Source organism: Bubalus kerabau, chromosome X (assembly GCF_029407905.1).
Source record: "Bubalus kerabau isolate K-KA32 ecotype Philippines breed swamp buffalo chromosome X, PCC_UOA_SB_1v2, whole genome shotgun sequence".
Classification (NCBI taxonomy): domain Eukaryota; kingdom Metazoa; phylum Chordata; class Mammalia; order Artiodactyla; family Bovidae; genus Bubalus; species Bubalus kerabau.
The window spans coordinates 128,632,177-128,655,491 of record NC_073647.1 but is presented as its reverse complement, the minus strand read 5'-3'; the positions used below and the strand labels follow the sequence as shown (position 1 = coordinate 128,655,491).

Genomic DNA, 23,315 nt, shown 5'->3' with positions numbered 1-23,315 from the left:
TTTAAGATTTAGACTCAACACACACATAAAACTGTAAAAACTCCAGAAAAAAAGGGAGAGAAAAAGAAACAAACTATAAAGAGCAATGTCATATTAAACATGGTTATATGAAAGGTGCTCTTCCATTTATTCATGTAACACATTTTGAGAACCTACTATGTACCAGACACTGTTCTAGGCAATGGACATGGTTGATTCTTAGAGCATGGAGTTTAAAAGAGATAAGCTTAGGTAGAAAAATAATAACAAGACAACAACAGCAAAAAAAAAAAAAAATCCTCATGAAGATATTGCATTAAAATGATGAAAAATAGATTTCTCAATATCTGATCAATTTACCCCAGACTGCATGTTATAACAGTTAACTTCATTTGAAAAGTAAGGAAAATGGAGCCATCTTAAAACAACAACATTCAATACCAAGAGCCTTAACTCTTCAATAGCGTCTTGTTTCACAAAAAAATAAAGTAGATTTGAATGACAGTGGGGAAAATACATACTTATATACAGTACTGATTGTGTCTTATGGATTATAATTAATAGTTTAAATGAGGTAAGTTGGTTCATTCATTTGCTGATATTAAAAAGCTACCAGACATAAAGCCCTTCTCCCTCACACACACAAAATGTATCTTTACATTATTTAGCTGTCAATATTCAACTGATATGGTATTTACTTCCTGAATCTTTTGAACACATGCAACTATTTTCTTTAAAACCCACCATTTTCCCCATGCCTCCTTTCTTCTGTTTTTGAGAGAGCCAGGCCCAAGGGTCTGAAATAGTGATGTGGAAGAATTAGAAGCAACTACAAAACACTTCAAGTAACTTCGTGAAAAGAAAATTTTAATCTTCTGTCTCACAAATGAGAAAAAGGCCTACTAAATTGATATTTTTCCTTTAGCTTCTTGAAGTTCAGAAAATAAACTTGCAGGAATCATGCTACAAAATTACAGTAGCAGCAAATCCCAAGGTACATCCATTTTATTGCAAAGGTTAAATCATCTGATGGATAGATACCTCATAAATACTAACCAACTAGGCGACTTGACTGCTTGCTGATTGATTCATTCATTCAGAAATATTTATTCTGAATCTATTACATATAAGGTAGGGCAGAAATAGGGACCTGATCTTTGTCCTTAAGGAGTCAATAGTTTGGTTGAGTAAGTATGTTTGTATAAAAGCATATTTTTATTCAATTAATGTTTTACCATTATGAAGCAAAGTACAGATAAGTTAGGCTTTTACCTAAAGTCATCTGTTTATTAGTCACTTAGGATCCAAATTTTGAAATTCTTAAGCCAGTCTGAAAGTGACTAATAACAAGAAAACCAGTTTCCTAAATTACAAAAAGTGTGGAAGACACAGAAGTGGAAAATCCTAATTACAGTGAGGCAAATGAAAAAGTTAAAAAAACCTGAAAGTAATAGAGAAGAACCAAGCTGTTGATTATTCATCTTAAGCCAGGCTGAAAGTCAGAACAAAAAAATAAAAGTTCCTTGAATTACAGAATATTTGAAAGCCGCAAAGGTGGAAAATCCTAATGACTGTGAAGCAAATCAGAAATAAAAAACCTGGAAGTGAGAGAAAAGAACCAAATCATTGATTCTTTTTTTTTTTTTTAAGTTTATGTAATTCTGTTTTTATTTTATTTTTTAACTTTACAATATTGTATTAGTTTTGCCATATATCGAAATGAATCCGTCACAGGTATACATGTGCTCCCCATCCTGAGCCCTCCTCCCTCCTCCCTCCCCATACCATCCTTCTGGGTTGTCCCAGTGCACCAGCCCCAAGCATCCAGTATCGTGCATCAAACCTGGACTGGCGACTTGTTTCATATATGATATTATACATATTTCAATGCCATTCTCCCAAATCATCCCACCCTCTCCCTCTCCCACAGAGTCCAAAAGACTGTTCTATACATCAGTGTCTCTTTTGCTGTCTTGTATACAGGGTTATTGTTATCATCTTTCTAAATTCATTATATATGTGTTAGTATACTGTATTCTTTTTTTTTTCTGCCTGTCCTACTTGTGGGGAAAAAATTAGGGTGAATATGACCAAACAACTTAATAATATATAAATAGGAGTAGCTTAGAACCATGTAGGGGTGGGGGTCGGTGAAAGGTGAGATACTGATTTGCCCGATAGAAATCAGAGAAGAGCGATACAGGACGAGAATGTGGGCACAGGTACAGACATTACAGAGAGAAAAGCTATGTTGCTGTCACTTATAAAGCCAGGGGGCCTATTACTAAGGATGCAAATAAAAGCTCTTGTATTTCAAAACAAATCTCTTTCAACCAGGTACATTGTACAGTTTCCCCGGAGCTGAATTTTATCTATATTCCCACTGAAGTGTCATCTGTATTGGTGTCATTTGGACTGGCGATCTGAAGGAATGACTATATGTTATTTCCACATTTGCTAGCAAAACGTTACAGAACCATCCTGAGAGGCAGACTAAAGTGGTGACAAGTGCACTGTCCTGGGTAGCAGGACATAAGCTGAAGTCTGGGCTGGGCCCAAACTTGGTTGCATGATCTCAAACAGGTCATAAAATCTTCCTGAGCCTTCCCGTCCTCATTTGTAACATGTAGAGGTTTGCTAAGTATCTTACCTAAGTTCTAACATCCATTTCTAATATTCCATAGTCAACATGTATAGATCATTCATTGGACCCAGGCCGGTTACATGGTGGCACTATGAGACAGTCTCCCTGAGGCATCGTTCCTGATATTAAGATTAGAGACACAGCTTGGCACCTAATAGATACTCAGTAAACACAGTTGAATACATAACGGAACACTCAGGTAGAAAAACCAAGTGTGTTATATGGAGGCCAGTTGGATTTAGATGCAGACAATCTGAGGGTGAAAGCCTCGTTTTGTGAATCAGGAGAGAAAAAAAAATAATGCTGTCAATTGGGAAAAACTGAGAGATCCTTTTCTGGGTCCACTCTTAGTTTCCAGCTCTAAAGTTGAGAGTAATCTGTGAGTTACTAGGTGGATTTTCCTTAAAAGGAGGCCCTTTTAGCCCTGCCTTCTTAATCCAGGTGATTTCTTCTCTAAAGGAGATACTGACATCCACTCATTTGGAAGTTCCATTATTTGAATGGCTGCTTGGGGCTTTTCCTCTAGCCTGCGTTGGCTAGATGAGAGAACCGACAGACTCAAAAAGTATAAGTGATCCAACGGTGCTGCTTCTTCAACAAATGGTTACTGAGTGGGCACAGGACAAGTACAGCAACACCGTCATACTCACGGATTGATTCGTATTTTAGTTTTGTCATATCATGTTGTTCATTTCCACATTATTTCTACTTTATCTGTATGCCTATGTTGGTTTTACTCCTGACAAGAACGTTGCTGAATACATTCTGTTACCATAATGACCTTTCTCATTTTTAAGAGCCACCCAATTTATTGAGTCTCGAGCACATTAGAAATATTGTAACTACTAAACACTGATTTAGGGACAATCATTGTCCAATTAATCTGAAATGAATATCATGGAAGAAGGCAAGATCCAAATGTGGTTCACTGAAGTAGCAGAGATTCTGCTTCTAAGAATCTAAGACAAATTCATAGGGATTTTTGAAAGAAGATTTGCCAGAAATGGCAACAGAGCCCAAACCCCCAGAAAGACAAAGGATTCACTTAATACTCATTCACGATACTTTGTATTAGAGAAGTTATTAAAATGGGACAGATGAGCTACCAAGGAAAGCTCATAGTCACCTGTATATTTTTATTATGGTAGAAACACAACAAGAGATACTCCTTCACAAAGTTTTAAGCACATGATTCAGGAGTGTTACCTATAGGCATTAGGGTGCACAGTAGATCTCTCAAACTTACTCATTTTGCATATCTGAAAGCTTCTACTTGATGAAGAACTCCACATTTTCCTCTCTCCCCAGGCCCTGGAAATCACCTCTCTCTCCGCTTCTGAGTTTGACTACATATCATCTTTAAACTGGATAAAAGAGATCTTATTTTCACTCTACTTCTGCAGAAAAGTGAACCTAAGGGATTATAGTATCAGATACATGTAGCCATTGTTTCTGGTAAATTTAAGCATTGTTTCAGATAGTTAACAACCTGAACAAAAATACCAATTTATAAGTGACATTTAAGTCAATTTGAAGCCATTTGAAAAGTAAATGGACACATTTTAAGTCTGAAATAATTTTTTTAAATATCTAATTTTAGTCGATGAAAAAAAATTTTTTTTGAGCATCCTGGGGGGCAAAGTGTTTAACCAGCTCCTGTTGAGATTTACTTTTTGGAAGTCTTTTAAGCACAAAGTTGTCTTCTCTGAGATTAAGGGCATGGGCTAGCCAAGACTCTAGCCTGCTTACAGATCTCTGATACTGTGGAGGAATAGTTAAGTGCCCACGTAGCATCTTGCACAGCTGTCTGACTCTCAACCCTAAGGCTGAGCTGCTTCTAACAACCACTGGGGAAGTCACTTCCACAGACGATAATGCTGTTAAACTCCCAGTCGACCTTGAAAAATCACTGCTGAAAATTCAGTCTGCTCCCAGGGTCATTTAGAGAATTAGGTATTAGGTTGTTGAGCCTAAACCCTAAATTTTGGACATTCTTTCTGAAGCAATAGTGCAGATAAATGGATTTTCAGAAAACCCTGTGGAAAATTAATTAATATCCCTTCTCAAGAGGCTTAGCCAAAATTTGAGACTGTCAAGTGTGAGTGGTGACTAATTTCTGAATCACACAATTTGTTTCTGTCTATCAACATAATCCAGAAATGGAACTTCACATACGCACTCTCCCCTCATCCATGATCATTTTGAAGTCTTTCCCATTTCCATAAATGGCATCATCATTTCCCCATTTGTTCAAAGCAGAGACTTCAGAGTCATCCTTGACTCTGCCTTCTCTCACATTCCACATCCCATCTATCTTAAGTTCTATCAGCTCTACTTTCAAGCTGTATCTTGGGTCATATAATTTTTCATCATATCTATCATTTCCATTCCAGCCCAAGTGATCATTATCTCCTTCCTAAATGACTTCAATACCTCCTAATCTTTCTCCCTGCTTTCTGTTTTGCTCCTCCTACCATCATTTCCTCACACAGCAGCCAGTATCCATTTCTGAACACATTAATAGGATCACATCCTGCCTGTAGTCTTCCAGTAATGTCTCAATATACACAAAATAAAATCCACCTCCCAACTAGGGCTGAAAAGACCATTCATTATCTGGTCTTTGCTTCTCTCTATTACCTACCACTAGCCCATCCTGCTATTCCTTGGATACACCAAACCTGTTCTTATACCTTCACATTTGCACTTGTTGCTCCTTTGGCCTAGAATATCCTTCACTCAGGGTCTTTGCTTGGCTCACTCACACACAGAACCCTTAGCTCAACTAATAGTCTCTTTAGGTAGGCCACTACCTCTCAGTCTTTCTTTGGCCTTATTTTTTAATTTTATTTTCATAAAACTGATCTGGTACGATTTTATTTTTGTTTAATTCTTTTTCTTTTTTTTGGCTCTACTGTATAGCTTGTAAGATCTTAGCTGCCTGACCAGGGATCGAGCCCCAGCAGTGAGAAGGCTGAGTCCTAATCACTGGATCACAAGGGAATTCCCCTGACATCATTTTATATATTAATGTATTAGCTTACTATGTGTTTCCCTCATTAAAGTTTGAATGTCTGTGGAGGCAGAGTCTCTTTTTGTTCACTATTGTACTTTCAGCCTCCAGCACAGAGTAGGTGCTCAATAAATAATTATTGAAAGACTCAATAAATTCTAGGAGTCTGAGTTATGGTAGAGTTTTTCCTAAAATAATTTTTTGAGGGAAATGGAAGAACACATAAAAAGATCAGGGACTTATCTGTGATTAAATGAAAGTGTGTAAAAATTCTTGGTAAAGGCAAAGTACAACACGAATATTATTTTAAGAGTATTTGTCAAGACATCAAAATATTTTGACATGGTTATAAAGAGGACTGTGGTAGAGAAGTCAATGTGTAAACTATTCATAGTTTATCTTATTATAGTCATTAAACAAAAGTAGCAAATCCTAGACGACTCTGTTCTCAAGTTCTGATGATAAAGCTAGTTTTCAGAAGACTTCTTCAAATGGCTAGAAATGTAGTTCTAAAAATAATTGAAAATCTTTTCTATTCAGCACTCCTAAATATGACTGCATAAAATACGAAACTTATACAAAAGCAGCTTTTACTCCATTAGTGATGAGGAACAGATCAAAAAGATGTTGATTTCCTCCAACCTAGTCAAGCAGACATCTTAGACTAGATAACTAACAGTGAACTTCGCTAGGGGATCAAAACTAGTTTAGAAATCCCAAGAGGCCAGGTCAATGACTGCTACAAGGACTCGCTGTATCACAACCCTTTTTGTTGTTGTTGTTTTTCAGAGGTGACAGGGAACAACACATTTATTTGGTAACACAAAGCTGACTTGAATCTTAATGTCCATTAATGGCACATAAGGACATTTTCTATGTCTGTGAAAAGACAAGACAGGGAACTCATCGAGCTAACACACATACTAAAACGCACCCAAAGGAAGCAGGCTGATGTTGATAACAGAATTGCTTAAATAAATGTATAACCTACAATGTGATCTAGGATAATTTTATTGAGTTACTCAACCTTTCCCTCACTTTGTGGTGACTTCCGAGGAGATTGAATGTGCATAATATATGAGCTGACAAATGAACACGTCCACAACTTTACTCAAGACTTTTCATTTGTCAACAGCATCCATGCAATACTGGCTTTCTGTCCCCTGTTTTCATAATGTATGTATTGATTACTTCTATCTAAATCTTAACTAGAAAATCTCAGGAAGCTTTGGAGGTGTCCTTATGGTCTCTACGGAAGGAATTAGAGAGGTTTTTAAGTTGAAAGATGGAAACCGAATGACAAACAATTTCATTAGTAAAAATGCAAACAGAACGTTATTACCTACAGTTTTCTTATAATCAAGGCCTAATTTCCATTTCAATTTGGGGTGGGATGAAGAGCATTAAATAAGCTCATGGTTTTATTGCAGTTCTCCTTGGAAATCCCCCACTATGATTTGCTCCTTTAAAACTCTCTCTAGGTTAATCACAGAAGTAGACAAGTAATAAATATCACTTTAGTGACTGCTCAAGTAAAACAAAGGAAGTCAGTTTTAAAAATATATCTGGACCAGAATAATACACACTAATTGAAAACACGTCAGTCTAGTGAGGCAAGTAATGAGGAACCGTAAAAGCCAGGATAATGTATGCAAAAGATATAAAAACTGGTCAGTTTATATTTGCTAGGGCACATTTGAGCTTTAATTATTTATAACACTTGACTGCATATGGAGCATTATTTTATTAATTAGTCTTCAGAGTTATCCAGTTGCAGTTGTTATGCTGCCCAACTGATTTGGGGAACACAGATCCACTCCCAAGGGTGTAAAAACCTGCTCTGGGGAGTGAGATCGCAGTTCCCAAATACCTGCGTGGACTCCCTTAGACTTTTACCTTTAGGAAAACTGTATACTCTTCAATAAGAGTTACTGAGATTGACTATGTATTTTTGCTTTAAGTAAAGAGTACAGTTCAGTTCAGTTGCTCAGTCATGTCCAATTCTTTGAGACCCCATGGACTGCAGACATATGATATTTTGCTATAAATTTCATCATTAATCTGCAATGATTTACTAAGAAAAGATAAATGACCTCTTTTATAAGGATTCTGATCTATAGAAAAAAGGGGAATATTTTAAATTACTATTTATACTTTTGCCATTTTAATGGGATTTGTATTCCCATAAAAGAGAAACAGCATTAATAATTTCTAATAGATAGCAGGTGATGTTTTTTTAAAAAGTGACACACCAAATACATGGGGAGCAAGGTTACAATAAGAAGTGAGCCATCTTTAAAAAAAAAAAAAAAAGCGAAATTTCTTGATACTAAAACATTTTATATAAATAGTATTTGGAGTGAGAAACCCTTCAAGAGCACATTTTCTAAAAAGGCTACAAAACAAAATCTGTTCAAGACCAGATCTTGACAGAATTTTGTAATGGCTACATTCCCTTTACCTCCTCCTAACTGGGTTCAGAAGCTCTGATAGAGAGGAGACCCGGTTTCAAGGATTTTTCCTTTGTTCTTTTTGTCCCCAGGCAGTGAGAGCATCACGAACTAGACAGCAATTCCACAACAGCCATAAAAGGGCTACTGCATAAGTGTGACAGAACTGAGTAAACAGGGTGCTAAATTGTTCTCTCATCAACACTTAGGAGTGATGATGTTCTTTGAGTGAGTGCTTTGTGACATGGATTTCTCTTAAGGATACAAAGAGAATTTCATGAAAACATTGGACCAGAACCTGAGGAAAATCAGTGGGCATCAAAGTAGCTTTACACACTACGAAAAGATGCTTACTTGGGAGTAAACAAAAATCCTGCAAGTGAGGAAGGAACATCACTCTTGATTCTTTATCTCCCTGCCCTGGATCTCAGGAGGACAGAGAATGAAGACGAGATTAGTTCATTGGCTGTTCTCCTTCCTTCCTGCCTCTTTATCTTCTTTCCTTAATTCCTTGGTTCCTTTATCTATTCAGTGTCTATCATGTACTAGACACTTCAGAAGGTGCTAGGGATAAAAATGACAACCCTCTTCTGAAAAGAAAGTTTCTTGGAGCACAAGGTTTAGTGAACGTGGTTGACATTAATCAAAAAGTCACACACATGCACGATGACAAGCAATGTTACATCATAGAAAGAAAAGTATGGTGTTATGAAGACATAAAGGGAGATCTAGTCAAATGTGAGCATTGGAAAAAAGCTTGCTTGATGTCTGAGCCAAGATGTAAAGGATTCTTAGACATTAGAATTTCCTAATTCTCATAATTTGGAAATTATGAGGGGGTAGGTTTGGGTAGAAAGGGTTTCAGACAGAGGATCAGTATATTCAAAGCCCCACCTGAGAGGAACAGAGAACTGGGAAAAAAACAAAAGCAGGCATTATAGCTAGCGTTAAGAGAGCAAGAGGAAGAACAGTACGGAAACAGAAGGTCGGAGCAGACCAACCCTGGGGGGCTTGGGGGTCCTGCTGAGGATTTGTGGTCATTTCCCAATGGCATTGAAAAGTCACTGGGGAGTATTAAGATGAGGACTGACATAATTCAATTTTTATTTTTACATAGAGTACACAGACTGAAAATGTTGACTGCATTGTAGGGTGGTAAGAATAGATACAGAAAAGTGAGGAGAAAAGGTCTCTAGAAATGGTGATGACGACACAGTAGACAGGGTCAAGAGAAGTAAACTGATCCAGTAATGTGTTAGTATCGGAAGGCTGGAGGTGGTCATCCTGAAAAGGTACTATGCATCAGTCTGCTCTGCTGTTGTTTGGATAGGAGAAACTAGTTAGTTAGATTCTCCAAGACTTAGGGTTTTGTAGATGACAGCAACAAGAAGATAATGAAGGAATTTAGGGTCTTGAAAGAGTTATCAATATTTAAATGCTTGATGACTGAATCTAAGTTGGACTTGGAGGGAGACAAAGATAGAAGATCAGTAGAACTAATATACAGAACCAAGAATTATCAATAGGCTGGAAGTCCTGATATACCACAGAGAGGAAGCAGATGGGTATCTGAATAAGTATACTAACCAAGTGGGGATTAATTCACTTCAGTATGGTGGTTGTTAACCAGGACTCTACATCACATCTTCCTAAAGTATATCATTGATCATCAGATTATTCAGTAAAAGGACTGAGAATGATAAGGACTAACATTTTATAATAATCAGGGAGAGTGAGGCTGCATTTATGACAAAAGGTAGGCTCAAAGGAACTATGAAAAAACTAAGTGGATCAAATTCCTCATCTTCAAGCTGAAAATCAAAGGAGCAATCACCATCTCACCTATGGAGGAGGAGGCTAGAATCCCAGTCTCCTGAATCCTAGTGCACCTGTCCAGTGATTCATCACCTTTGATTTCTGGAACTAGAATAAAATGATACCTTTTGTACAAATTCTGTCTCATCTCACTATGTCATATAATGAATTCTACTTAAAATGCCCTTCTTTCTCAGTGAACCCTCTTCTACATATACCCGAGTGTTTTAACTATTTTTCAAGTGTTTAGAACATTTAAAAATATAGCTATTCTATCATTTATTGTTTAGTTGCTAAGGCATGTCTGATTGTTTGCAATCCTATGGACTGTATCCTGCCAGGCTCCTCTGTCCATGGGATTTTCCAGGCAAGAATACTGAAGTGGGTTGGCATTCTCTTTTCCCACAAAAGTGCCTTAATATTCTGAATTATATGGAGGGGAATGGCTAAAGGAGAAACTGGCAGTTTTCTTGGCAATTATTTATCAACTCCTGGATCTTCTCTCGTGTTCTCTTCCCTTTCTGTAATCTTCTATACCTTCTTTTCTGAAGTAATATAAACCCTTGACCTTTCTTCAAGACGTGACTTTTGGCTGTGTCTTCATAGAGCTCTTTCCTTTAAGTGCTTAACATACAAAAGTTGCACCATTCTATCAAGTTTTTATTGCTTGATGGCACCCCACTCCAGTATTCTTGCCTGGAAAATCCGATGGACGGAGGAGCCTGGTAGGCTGCAGTCCATGGGGTCGCTAAGAGTCGGACACAACTGAGCGACTTCACTTTCACTTTTCACTTTCATGTATTGGAGAAGGAAATGGCAACCCACTCCCGTGTTCTTGCCTGGAGAATCCCAGGGACGGCGGAGCCTGGTGGACTGCCATCTATGGGGTCGCACAGAGTCGGACACGACTGAAGCAACTTAGCAGCAGCAGCAGTAATTTCCTTGTTTTTCTATTCCCTTCTGTCCATGCACCTTTTATTCTCATTTCAAATGCCCCTATTAGTATCTACTGTATGCCAGACACTTTGCTAGGGACTAGGGTCTTGGAGGTCAGCACGACCAAGTCTCTGCCTTCCTCACTCAGAGCTTAGTGGAGACAAAAATATAATGAAAAACAAAGAAAGAAAAGAAACAATTGATCTTTATTGGAGAATGCTAGTGAGCAAGTTGTTATTCTGAAGACTGAGAAAGTAGAAATATTTACCCCACCTATCCTAGATGAACAATAACCTGGGTACCCAAATAGTGGATGAGTATCCATTTTCTTTTCAGAGAAGCACTCCAGCTAATGGGCTGGTGGCTCAGTGATAAAGAATCCACCTGCCAAGCAGGAGACATGGATTCAATCCCTAGGTCAGGAAGCTCCCCAGAGAAGGAAATGGCAACTCACTCCAGTATTCTTACATGGGAAATTCCCTGGACAGAGGAGCCTGGTAGCCTCAGTCCATTGGGTTGCAAAAGAGTTGGACAGGACTTAGTGACTAAACAACAACTGCTGCTAATAGATGTAGAAGAAATGATAGAAATATGCAACTACTACTAAATACTACTACTAAATATGCAATACTACTCCATTGCAACCCATAGCCATTGATCACTAATAGCTGCCAAAGTCACACACACACAAGAGAAAACAAAGCACTATGTACCTCCTGGTGATGGGTGAATACATCACTATCTATGAAGCAGTCTTACCAAGAACAGTCAAACGTGAATATAATCCAACGTGTAGAACTACATCATTCAGTAGAGCAGCTACTGGCCATATCTGAGCATTTGAAATGTGGCTAGTCTGAATTGAGCTGTGTTGTAGCCATTGTAATTGTAAATTTTTATATTGATTCCATGTTAAAATAACAATAGTTATTGTTCTATAGCTATGTAAGATGTTACCATTAGAGGAAACGGGGTGAAATGCAAAGGGAAACTCTCTGCACTATTTCTAGAACTTAACTGTGAATCTGTAATTGCTTCAGAGTGGAAAAAAAAAAAAGGGATTTCAAAGACAAATTAGCCAAACACAATGTGTGGAACTTATTTCAATGCTTGTTTAAACCAAAAACTCAACCCCCTCAAACCTGTTAAAACATTTAAGCCATGTGTATGAGAAGTAGAAATTTGAATACTGCCTTAGTATTTGTCATGATAAAATTACTGAGATATAAAAAGTGTTACAGTAACAATGTGGTTACCTTTAAAGAGCAAGTTCTTATCTTTTAGAGATGTTTTATCAAATATTCATGAATTAAATGATCTGTACCTGAGATTTGCTTTAAAATAATCAAGGACAAAGTAGAAGTAAGATTGGCCATGAATTCATAATTGTTGATTTTAATGGGTACACAGGGGTTTATTACAGAATGTCTGCTCTAGCATATGTTTAATATTTTCCAAAATAACACTTTAAAGTATCACCAAAAGACATAGGCGAATCTTTTTTTTTTTTTTGGTACAGATATGGGCAAATCACAAATGATATTATTAATGCAGATGCTTTTGACATTTAAAATATAATGGCTTGGATTATTTCTAATTGACCTTTGGACTAGAGAAGTAAAAACAATTTCTATTAAACTTGATTTCTTTTCTTTTTTTCAAACTAATCTCAGTCAAAACTAATTTTAAAATAGTCGTTGAATGCTTACTATATGCAAAGCACTATGCTTAAAAATTTCCTACCCTGTGTATATCATTCTGCTTCTGAACTGCTGGGAAATCGCCTCCAATAGGTGCCTGACGGCTCAACTCATCATCTTTCAGCTGTAGCCACACCAGAAGTTCCTGAAGAGAAAGGTGCAGACGCTTCCACTGGTCAGAACTGGCTTCCAAATGGGACCTGGAAAATAACAGGAGCAAACTGTGTGAGAATATCTTGAAAGATAAATGATGGTTCTAACAATCCCATTAAGGTACCTTGGTTGGTTGGTTCCATAGTGTGTAAATGTACTGTGAAGTATATAGCAGCCCGCAATAAAAGGGGCTTCTCTGGTGGCTCAGACAGTAAAGAATCTGCCTGCAATGCAGGAGACCCAGATTCAGTCCCTGGGTCAGGAAGATCCCCTGGAGAAGGAAATGGCAACCTATTCTAGTATTCTTGCCTAGAGAATCCCATGGATAGAGGAGCCTGGGGGCTACAGTCCATGGGATCACAAAGAGTTGGACACAACTGAGCGACTTTCACTTCACTTCACTTCCTCAATAAAAATCTAGCTCCCTGCTTTTGAGACCAACAAAATGGGGGGCTATTTTTTGGGGCAACTTTGAGGGAAGACTGTTTAGCTATATGTTTATTTTAATGTGCAGAATTCTGAGACTTCTGGCATGAAATAAACACTGGAATGGATTGTTTTCCTGTAGTGTTGCAGTCAATGACTCTTAATGTCTCTGGTAGAAAAACTTGGACCCAGTGACTAACATAAAGCACTCAGTTTTTGTGTGACTCATGCTAGGACTGGAATTCTTTCTGTTTTGAGAAATGGAAAGGTCTCTCCCCATATTTTGACTTTTCCATTTCTACACCCTAGGCAGCCTCTTCCATTGACTCCTTCCATCTGGCATCTGTTCCTCTCTGCTCCTTTCCCCATATGCTCCTCCTCTGCATCTACCCTTCTTTATTCACGTGCACCTGGGATTTGTCTTCACCGAGTTCCAACATTTTCCGCTTTGTTTCCTCTGTGTAAAATGTGCTGAGACAACAACAACTCATGTGGAAAAGTAAAAATCAGACATTGGCCTGCAAGCCTTCCCCCAACATGAATAATTTAGGCAAGAGGCTGAGTGCTTTACCACTAACTGTATTTAGAACATGGTAATCCATAGAAGGCATTTAAGACCATACAAATGAATGATCTGTGTTATAGAATCTGTATTTCACTTGGGGATAAGAAGCTAAATTAAGACAATAAATCATCATCCAGAAAACAAAGAAACTCAGAATGTGAGTCAAGCTGTACCCTCAGGTAAATCAAGAATTATGCTGCATCACTTACATCTTATCAGCAATTACTAATTAATTCATATAAATTAATGCTGCCTATAATATACATACAATATAGTTTATAATGTTGCAGAGACTGAAATGCAAAGTCACCAGGAAGAAAAGCATTCCCCTTTGCCATTTCATAACTTGGCCTGATATTTCAAATACCAGTCTCCTGCTGGTCTTAGTCAAACAGAATCACCAAGTAGTACCTAGGCGCTGAAATTAAATTACTCTAAACTTTCTGAGGGATAATTTGATGATACATAAATGTCTTTAAAATGTGCAAATACAGCAACTCACAAGCTTAAGACTAAGGAACTTATTCTAAGAAAATAACCGGGAAAGCATGCAGAGATACAGGTATAAATCTGTTATTTACAGCAAACATATGATTGATACAAAGTAGAAACAATGTAAATATTCAATACTAGGAAAGTGCTTGCATATATATTAGTGAACTCATACAATGCAATGTTCAAATCCTGTGAATCCTACATGATGTTCAATGTGATGACGTAGGCAAATATTCATGGACACGGAAAAGATCAGTCTGTCAGTGGTTAAGTAAGAAAGTAGGAAAAAAAAAAAAAGAAAGTAGGTTACAATAATGTATATCTCTTTTTCTAACGTGCTTGTGTGTGTATCCGTGTGCACATGCTTGTGCATGAAAAAAATTCTGAAACAACAACTAGTTTATCCCTCACAGCTGGATTTACACGTGATGTACTCCTTCATCTTTATACTTTTCCAAATCGCCAGAATTCTCTATTGTGAGCCATATAGACATTATATTCAGAAAAAAAAAATGAAGGTATTTTCATCAGGGAAATTAATCTGTTCAAGACTCTAAGGACATTATCATCTAAGCAATGAATCATGACATATCATAAATATCATGAATTAAATGTAACAGTGAAGACTGCATATGGCACAGAGGTCAGTTCTTTTAATGTTTCTGTTCCCTCCTCCTATTTCAGTTATCACCTGCCCAGGATAAGCTGAAATGAGAGCTCCCTATGCAAGATTTTAGCTGTTTAATGACATGTAATGACTACTGGTTAAAAGGATTCCCTAGGGTGTCTGGAATTTGCAGCTTGGGCCCCTTGGGGGTAAAGGAGGCTGTCAAGCAGGACACATTGAAAGGTAGAGACAGGCACAGTGCAGACATGGAAAGGCAGTGAATGCTAAATAAGACACTGATTAGATAAATATTTACTGAGTGCCACTCAGTCCCAATCAAGCACTGGGGAGTAAGGAGAGTGGAAGGTAAGGTGGGATATAAGGATGTCTAGTGCCTGGCCTCCATGTGTCTGGTGAAGAAAATAACACCTCCCTGCTCAAGGGCAGGTGGACCAAGATGCGTCTTCCAACTGCTGCTTTCTTTACGCAAGGCAGTGCTACAACCCGTCCAGGATAAATGGTGTTGACCAATAATTAGCAGGTCAATGAAACCCTTTGTGCCCCATCAGAAAGAGGCAAAAAAAAAAAAAAAAAAAAAAAAAAAAAGAGCACTGAGACCCAGGGAATTCTGTTCTAAAGGATCTAAGAGAAACTTCAGGGGCACAGGACAGCCAAGAGAGTTAACACAGGAACAGAAGGGCCTGGGATCCGGTGTGACACAAAGCTCTCACTTTCCTGGGTGAGGGGGCCTTCCTTAGTCATCCCTGAGGCATAGCATTAGATCACGTCCCCAAACATCTGATCACCTTAAGTACATATCAAATGACTTTCTGTTCCTTGCTGAAGCCTGAGGGTGAAAGGAAAGATGTGATATATGGACAAAAACAAGCTATAAAAGACAGTGGACAGTGGGTTCGGGCTGGAGAGGAGAAACCTCAGTCAGATAATGTCTTCTGCTTTAAAACAACAGATAGAAAATCTATAGCCATGATTCTCAAACTTTAGTGTGCATAAGAAACACTCGAGCAGCTTGTTTAACGTACAGACTCCTAAGTTTCATCCCAGATTTTTGGCACTTGAAACTTTTTTATTGAAAAAAATAAAAATAAAGTCTTACTGCTGATTTACAATATGATATTAGTTTCAGTTGTACAGCACAGTCATTTGGTATTTTTGCAGCTTACACTCCATTTTAAGCTATTACAAGGTAATGGCTATAATTCCCTGTGCTATATAATATATGCTTGCTGCTTGCCTATTTTATACATAGTAGTTTGTATCTCTTAATCCCATTCCCTTAATTTGTCCCTCCCCTCCTCCCTCTTCCCTTTGGTAACCACAAGTTGGAAATCTAAAAAATAATCAAATGAATGTATATGCAAAAAAGAAACAGACTCACAGATGCTGAGTTTCTATAATTTGAACAAGGCTCTTCACAACTCTGCCAGTTGTGAGCTCCAGCACCACTCTTAGAGAAAGAATTTCTTAAAGTATTTCCTATGTGCCCTAAGCATTACTTATTGTTTCCCACAGGGCAAAGGTGGAATTTGCCAGTGACATGATTTTTAAGGAGATCTAACTGTAATGAAATGCTCTGAGCTCAGAAAACATTTTCTTTGGTCATGCTAAGCTGGTGGAGTGTTGTCAAGACACATTTCTAATGCATTTGTTGGAAGCAGCTGCCCCATTTTTATTTTCAAGATTGTACACCAGATATTTCTAAATGATTAACCTATGTTTATATTTGGAATTTTTCTTAAAAATGTTCCTTTGTATTTGTAATGACTGCCCCACCCCTACCCAATTTTATCATTAACTCTTAGGGTTAAAAGGAATTTTAGAGATTATTCAACCTGCTTGTTTTGCAAATGTGGGAACTGAGACACAAAGGTACAAAGACACGTGCTGAAACACAAAACTTGAGCTGATATTGACATGGGAAGTGGAAACTGCAAACTTTCCTCATATGAGGAAATCTTTAACCTTGATGGTTTCCACCAAATGTTTTGGAGTCCCTGAGCAAAATACATTTCCTGCTAATTGGCCAATGTACTCTATTTATCCCTGCCTACTCAACAGAAAATAAAAGAGGATGTTTGAAGAGACACACTTAGGTTCTATGCATTTTCTATTAATCTTTATTAGTGAGGATAAGAGCTTAGGGGTTACTAGCTTTTAACAAGGCAAGTAGCAATCTTTAATAAGCAGATAATTTCTGTAATTTTTAAGGCTTAGGTAAAATGCAGAACCTTTAGGTATGCTGGGACATATAACTTGGTCTTTAAGAAACTCTTCAGTGTCAGGACTCTAAGAATTATAGGGCTGCTAAGGTGATTGTTATTTCTCTAGACACAGATATTTCAAGTGTGATTCAGTTGATGCCTAGTTTGAAATCCTTAATAAAACTTAACTCTGAAAGGCATCTATTCTTAAAGCAAAATGTGTTATATTGAATTCATTTTTCACTTTGACTTCCTTTATAAAACTAATGATATATCCCTGTATATCTTTGGCACTCGTGTGTAAAAAGATAGCATGCAAGCATACAGAAAGAAAGGGTAAGAATGCAGAAATAATAAGGAACCACAGAAATAAAATGGGAGTTATGGGGCTTTAAATAAAGAGAATTAAGCTCAAAGAGAAGTAAACATCTTTTTTTCCCGCTGGGAGATGAACTCCAACTTTCAAACATAATTAATATCTCAAGAGTAAGGAAAAGGTCAGAGACACTCAGTGTCCAAGTAGCATTTTTATTTCAAAGACAGAAAGACTTTGCTTTCTTTTGCTTTTTTTTTTTTGTCCTCCATCAGAGAAAAGACTTCCAATTATTCTAATTTCTAATACCTTGTACTTTCTAAGAGATTTCCTGCTGCTGTGGACCATACAATGTTGGTGTCCTCACCTCTCAAATGAATGCTCAAAATTTCATAAAAGGGATTATCTTTATATAATATCTACAAGTTTTTCCCCAAGTATAAAAATCTCACATAATATAAATTTTGCTGAAATTATGTGGATGTATGTGATTCTCATAGTTAATAATATATACAATAATCTGGAAAATAAATTTAGTGGCAGATTAAATTAAAATGTCTGTACTTAATTCTTATGTAAAAAATTTGCTTGATCACTTCTCAAATTATTCACATTTTCAAAATTGAAAACACAAGGTTTGTAGATACAGAACATTTTAGAATGAGAAACACCTTAGTTGACACATTGCCGTGCTGATGTTGGATGATGTCATCAGTGACTCTGTGTGTGTGCATGTGTGTGTGTGTATGTACTTAAGTAGAAATTTTTCACTCTATTTTTCTCCCACTTAAAGCAGTTAATCTTTAGTTCAATGACACTTAGCTATCACTGAGTATTTACTTCTCTTTCTTATATCTCTTGGACAAAATGCAATGTGATAACACATGTAGAACAGATGGCATACACTTTCTTTGAACTAAATTATGAGATACAATTTCAATTAAGGAATTCTTTTCTCTCAAAGACATTGTATTTACTTTCTCTTATATCATACCTTTGAACTTAATCAGTTCTTTTAAACATAAGAAAACCAAGGTAAAAAGCTCAATATAATTTGCCATCACAAGGAGTGATTGTAGAATTTAAAATAATAGGATTGTAGAATTGCAAGGGAACTTAAAGAGACCACCCATGTGTCTGGTCTAACTTCCTCATTTCTGCAAGAGAGAAAATTAAATTCTGAAGCATTAAAGTGATTTGCTCAAGAATAGATGCTAGGTAGTAGCAGAGCCAGAGGAGAAACCACATCGCCCAACTGTTGGTCCAGGACCATTTCAACTCTACCTCACCAACTCATTTATAACTTGGAGTTTTGTGTTTGTCTGATTTAGCTGAAGGTAGCTAGGATAGTCCTATGAAACAACTCAGGAATACTTCAAAGAACTTGCCATCAAGTGTAATGAGAATAGTACAGGGAAGACCTGGTAAAGAAACAGAAAGGGAAACCTTGATTATGGAATTTGAGACAATATTTGGAGGATGAGAGGAGAGACCATGTTCGAAGTGTGAGGACTGACAAATGTATATATCATATGGGACAGTGAAAAAATTGTTGGAGAACAGGGAAGGGGTTAGAAAGCAGAATTTATATGAAGCAGAGAATCCATGTTGGGCAGTAACTAAATGGCTGCTTGGTGAGGAAGGAAGTGGGAAACAGAGGAAGGACCGAAAGGGAAGGGGTTAGCAGAGGCTTATTAGGCATAGTTGATGGAGAGTGGAAGGTCCACTAGATTCTAGTGACTAAATATCAGCTTTATGAGAGCAATGATTTTCTTTGGTGTGTTTTGTCACTTGTGTACTCTCCATGCCTAGAAGAGTGTGTCTTTTACAGAGTAAATATCCAGTAAATATTTGCTGAATGAACAGATAAATCAGTGAGTGAAATATGGGCACCAAGATGGAAGTTCTTGACCAGAGGGATGACAGGATAGAAACAATGTCCAGGGAAGAATATTTTTGTAAATCTGTAATGGATGGTCTCAATGTAAAACGACAGAGACAAATCTTTCACTACAGAATGACCTGATGAAGCCTTAAATAAGAATCACAATCATAGGAAGAGAAATATAAAAATGGCTTCAGAATCTCTTATGAAACAACCAACAATTGTAAGTTTTCATTATAATATGTTGTAGCTTAGGTAAACACAGGGCTGTCTTTCCAGGGTATCCTTGGAAGTTTTCTTAATTGTGGTGACTTTTCACTATACAATAATGCCGATGGAGGAACTGACCAGATTGGCAATGCAAGCTTTTCTGTCACTGATGGTTCTGTATCTAAGTGTTCCAGGGTTCATCTATCCTATTCCATAACCATCCCCAATTACTACCTCTACTGTGCTTTTCCTAGCTGAACCCTGCCATTCAGTACAGATTGACTGATACCTTTATTTCAGCCAAGCATCAGGAAATAAACTGAATCGCTTTAATGTGAAGAATGACTTCCTTGCTTTTTCATAAGTGAGTGTTTATAACACATTCTGCATTATTTGAGAGGCCTACTTAAAAGCCAAAACCATTGATCTGAATATTTAAATTCTCAAATTTGCAGTACCTCAGATGAGCTAAGGTAACTGTTTTCTACTTGATTAATGACAGCAAGAATTCAACTGCAGTAGCTGGCATATGGGAAATTGCTGAGAATGAAGAGCCCATATTTTGGCTGACATGCTATTCGCCGCTTTCAATTCTCCTTTTATTTCATCAAGTTCACATGAAGGAGAGAAAAGGCACTGGGTGATGTTCAGAACAGTTGTAGCACCTTTCTTTTTCTCTTCCGCAAGAAAAGAATATCTTTTTTTTTCTTTAACTACCGGTATCATTCCCATCTCACAAGTTTCATTCCTTTATAATGACAGATGTTCTGAAAGTGGCCGGTGTCATTACAGACACTGACGTCTCTAAGAGATGAACCTGTAGAACGCAAATGGAGCTTCCTTATCTTTGAAAATGCCATTGCTTATTGCCCACAATGACACGTCCATACAAAATTCATGGATCAAATAGGGAGAGAAAAACGAGTGCCTTGGAAGCTGGGGTACAAAACTGGCGGGTGAGGGTGGGGCCACAGAAATAAAAATATTTTTCTCCTCCCAGAAATCGGCTTCTCTGTTTCATCCTTTCACATATTACATGTTTATGTATAAACATTAGGTGAGACTTACCTTCTCTTTCTGCCTTTATATTCTCTGCCATAATATGATGGTTCAAACCTCGGACTTTGGAGCCAGACCTCCCTATGTTCCAATCTTCGATCTGCCATTTACTAACTAAGTGACCCTGGGGAAGCTATTTAGCCACTCCGTGTGTTACTGTCTTCAAATGCAAAGAGAGGATAATAATAGAATGTCTCTCTTGGAGCAGCTGAGAGTGTTAAATGGGTCAACAAATCTACAGTGCCCATGACACTGCATGGTATGTGAAGCATACCGTATAAGTGTTAGTTGCTACCATCATTATTATGTCAGAAGAAGTGCAGATTTCTACAAGAGTGCTTTCAAATGAAGAAATTCCAGTTATATTTTTTCCTCATTATAGAAGCAAAGACACTCTACGTCCAATTTGGGACAACTTAGAAGGACTTATTAAGAAGAAAAACAATCTCCCTCCAGTCATCTTACGACTGAGTGGTGGTAACGACTCCCAGTGTGGAGTGCGTTCCACTTCTCCTTCCCTGCAATAACAGACCTCCTCTCGACAAAGAAAGAAAAAAGAAAAGAACACAGAATACTTTTATAAAGAGATGTGAATTAGGCAAAGCAACTGATTAGAAAGCAGGAAGCCTGCTTTGCAAGCCCTGCACCTCCTATGTCACCCAGGTGGCGCCGGGCATTTCATTTCCTCACTCTCTGTTCCTTAGCCTCCATTGAACTACTGCAAAATGGGTATAGCAAGAGTGTCACTCTGCCCTCCTTACAACAAAGCTGGGATGTATTCATTAATTTCTCAAGAGAACGCTGTTAACACAGAAAAGGGCAAAGTGTGAAATAAGTGGGTATAGAATAGCTAAAGGCATAGTTTAGAGAGGATGTGGAAATGCGATGTGAGAGGGAACGAGAGGCAGGAAAGGGCTGTCATCTCTCCCTAGCTGTGGGAGCTCTGGGGAGATTTCCTTTAAGTTGCTAACTATAACGTGTTATAGTATTTGAAGAATGTCCTCAGTAATGCATTTAAAATAATGCCAAAGAAAGAATTCCATAATAAACATACATCAGTTTTATCACTTTTTGAATCACCATGTGATAAACCAAGAGAAAATGCTATGAAATCAGGATACCTGAGCTCCTCATTTGAATTCACTCTAATGTCTTAATATATATGTCTCCCATGGTTATAAAACAGCACCATTCTGATCGCATCTGAACCCTCAGCTATCATCTCCATATGGGGCAAACAAATGGTTCATTTATTAAAAATAAAGTCATTCTGAAATTGGGGGATTTACATAAACATAGGAGATATTGTGCTAGGAAAATGAGGGGAAGATTGCCATTTTAATTTCTTTCTGGCCTATTTTAGTTTGGGATCTTTTCTTACCTGATATTGAGAGACTTTTTCCGCAGCTCACTCCACTTGAAATTCATATTATCCAAACGTCTTTGTAATAGGACCGCATCATCAGAACCTTCCAGGGATCTCAGGATTTTTTGGCCATTTTCATCTAGGTTGTGATAGATATCTGTGTGAGCTTCAATTTCTCCTTGGAGGTCCTACAGGGCATCAGTGAGAAGAACACATGCAGAATTACTAAACAAAAAAAAGACCGGGCTGTGACTGTGAATTTGGAGAATGGCAAAAAAAAAAAAAAAAAAAAAAAAAAAATTAGACTATTAGTTCAAAAGGCATTTTAATGGTTCAACTAACAAGAAGATATACCTCCAACTAACAAGAAGATACACCCCCAACTCTTCCTGGTGTATTATCTCTTTATGTTATTATGCAAATTCAAATTCAAAATGGGCGTCTTATTAGGTATAATAAATTTATTCCTTGAGATGAATTGGGACATAATGTATTTATAACTTTATAAATTTCTTAACTTCTGTCTTCCAGTTCATGGACAAAATACACTGTTTTATGGAAGTGATAGGAAATAAAACTCCGTGATTAAGTGCACCCTGGTGCCAATCACCATATTACACTCTGAGTCAAGTCATATTTTCCAAGCACATAGTACTGTGTAGAATTGACTCTAACCACAAAAGCATGGAGAGACTAATCAACAAGGTTGAACTGGTCCATAGCACCAGCACATTCATGGGATTTGATCATACGAGAGAATCCTCTTGACAATACACATTAAGTTCACCTTGGTAAGACAACCTCATACATTTATTACAGCATCACATATTTGGTAAGAGTCCCCATTTAAAATCCCATTACATTTTTAGGCTCAACAGGTGGAAAAGTCCAAAGGACCTTTATAAGAGTTATAAGAAGTGATGCCTTCAACCTCATTTGCTATACACAGATCAAGAAAATTATCATAGTAGAAGAATCTGACCTTTACATGGTATGTCTTCCTGTGTAACATTTTCAGCTTGAACCGGGGACTACAGCACTGATCCTGTTGCATAGCAATCCTGAGAAAACCCAGCGACTGAAAGAGCCCTGCTTTAAAATGCCAACTTTGCTTACATTCTGTTGACAGAATGAATTTCAGAGCACAGGCCTCACCAGTCAATAATAATAAACAGCCACTTTGTACTCCTCACTAAACGGTAGCCAGGCCTGTGGATGTGGGAGGGACCTCGCGGAGAGGAGGCCTGGAATATGCAACTGACAGTTTATATTACACAGCCAACTTTTCTTATCATTTTGCCATTAGAAGCCAGAGACATTATAAATTCACTTTCTATGTGTGTTTCCCTCCTTGTTCCCAGCAGAACGGTCAAAGCCAAAGGAACATTCCTTAGAGAGCTGCTGGCTACTAGCATTCCTTTCTGCCCACACAATGAATGGAGGCTTTGTACATTATCTGACTTGCTCTGAGAGATTT

The 23,315-nt window shown here is 37.6% G+C and overlaps 1 protein-coding gene across 6 annotated transcripts in view; it reads right to left on the bottom strand.

Annotated features, from left to right (window-relative positions):
- DMD (dystrophin) overlaps nucleotides 1-23,315 on the bottom strand; it is a 2,389,494-nt gene that overhangs the window by 388,339 nt on the left and 1,977,840 nt on the right. For all 6 annotated transcript variants that reach the window (XM_055564496.1, XM_055564495.1, XM_055564498.1 and 3 more), the window contains 2 exons: nucleotides 21,854-22,026; nucleotides 12,581-12,737 (listed from right to left, as the gene is read on the bottom strand). In XM_055564496.1, the coding sequence (XP_055420471.1) occupies nucleotides 12,581-12,737; nucleotides 21,854-22,026 (330 nt within the window). The remainder of the gene's footprint in view (nucleotides 1-12,580; nucleotides 12,738-21,853; nucleotides 22,027-23,315) is intronic.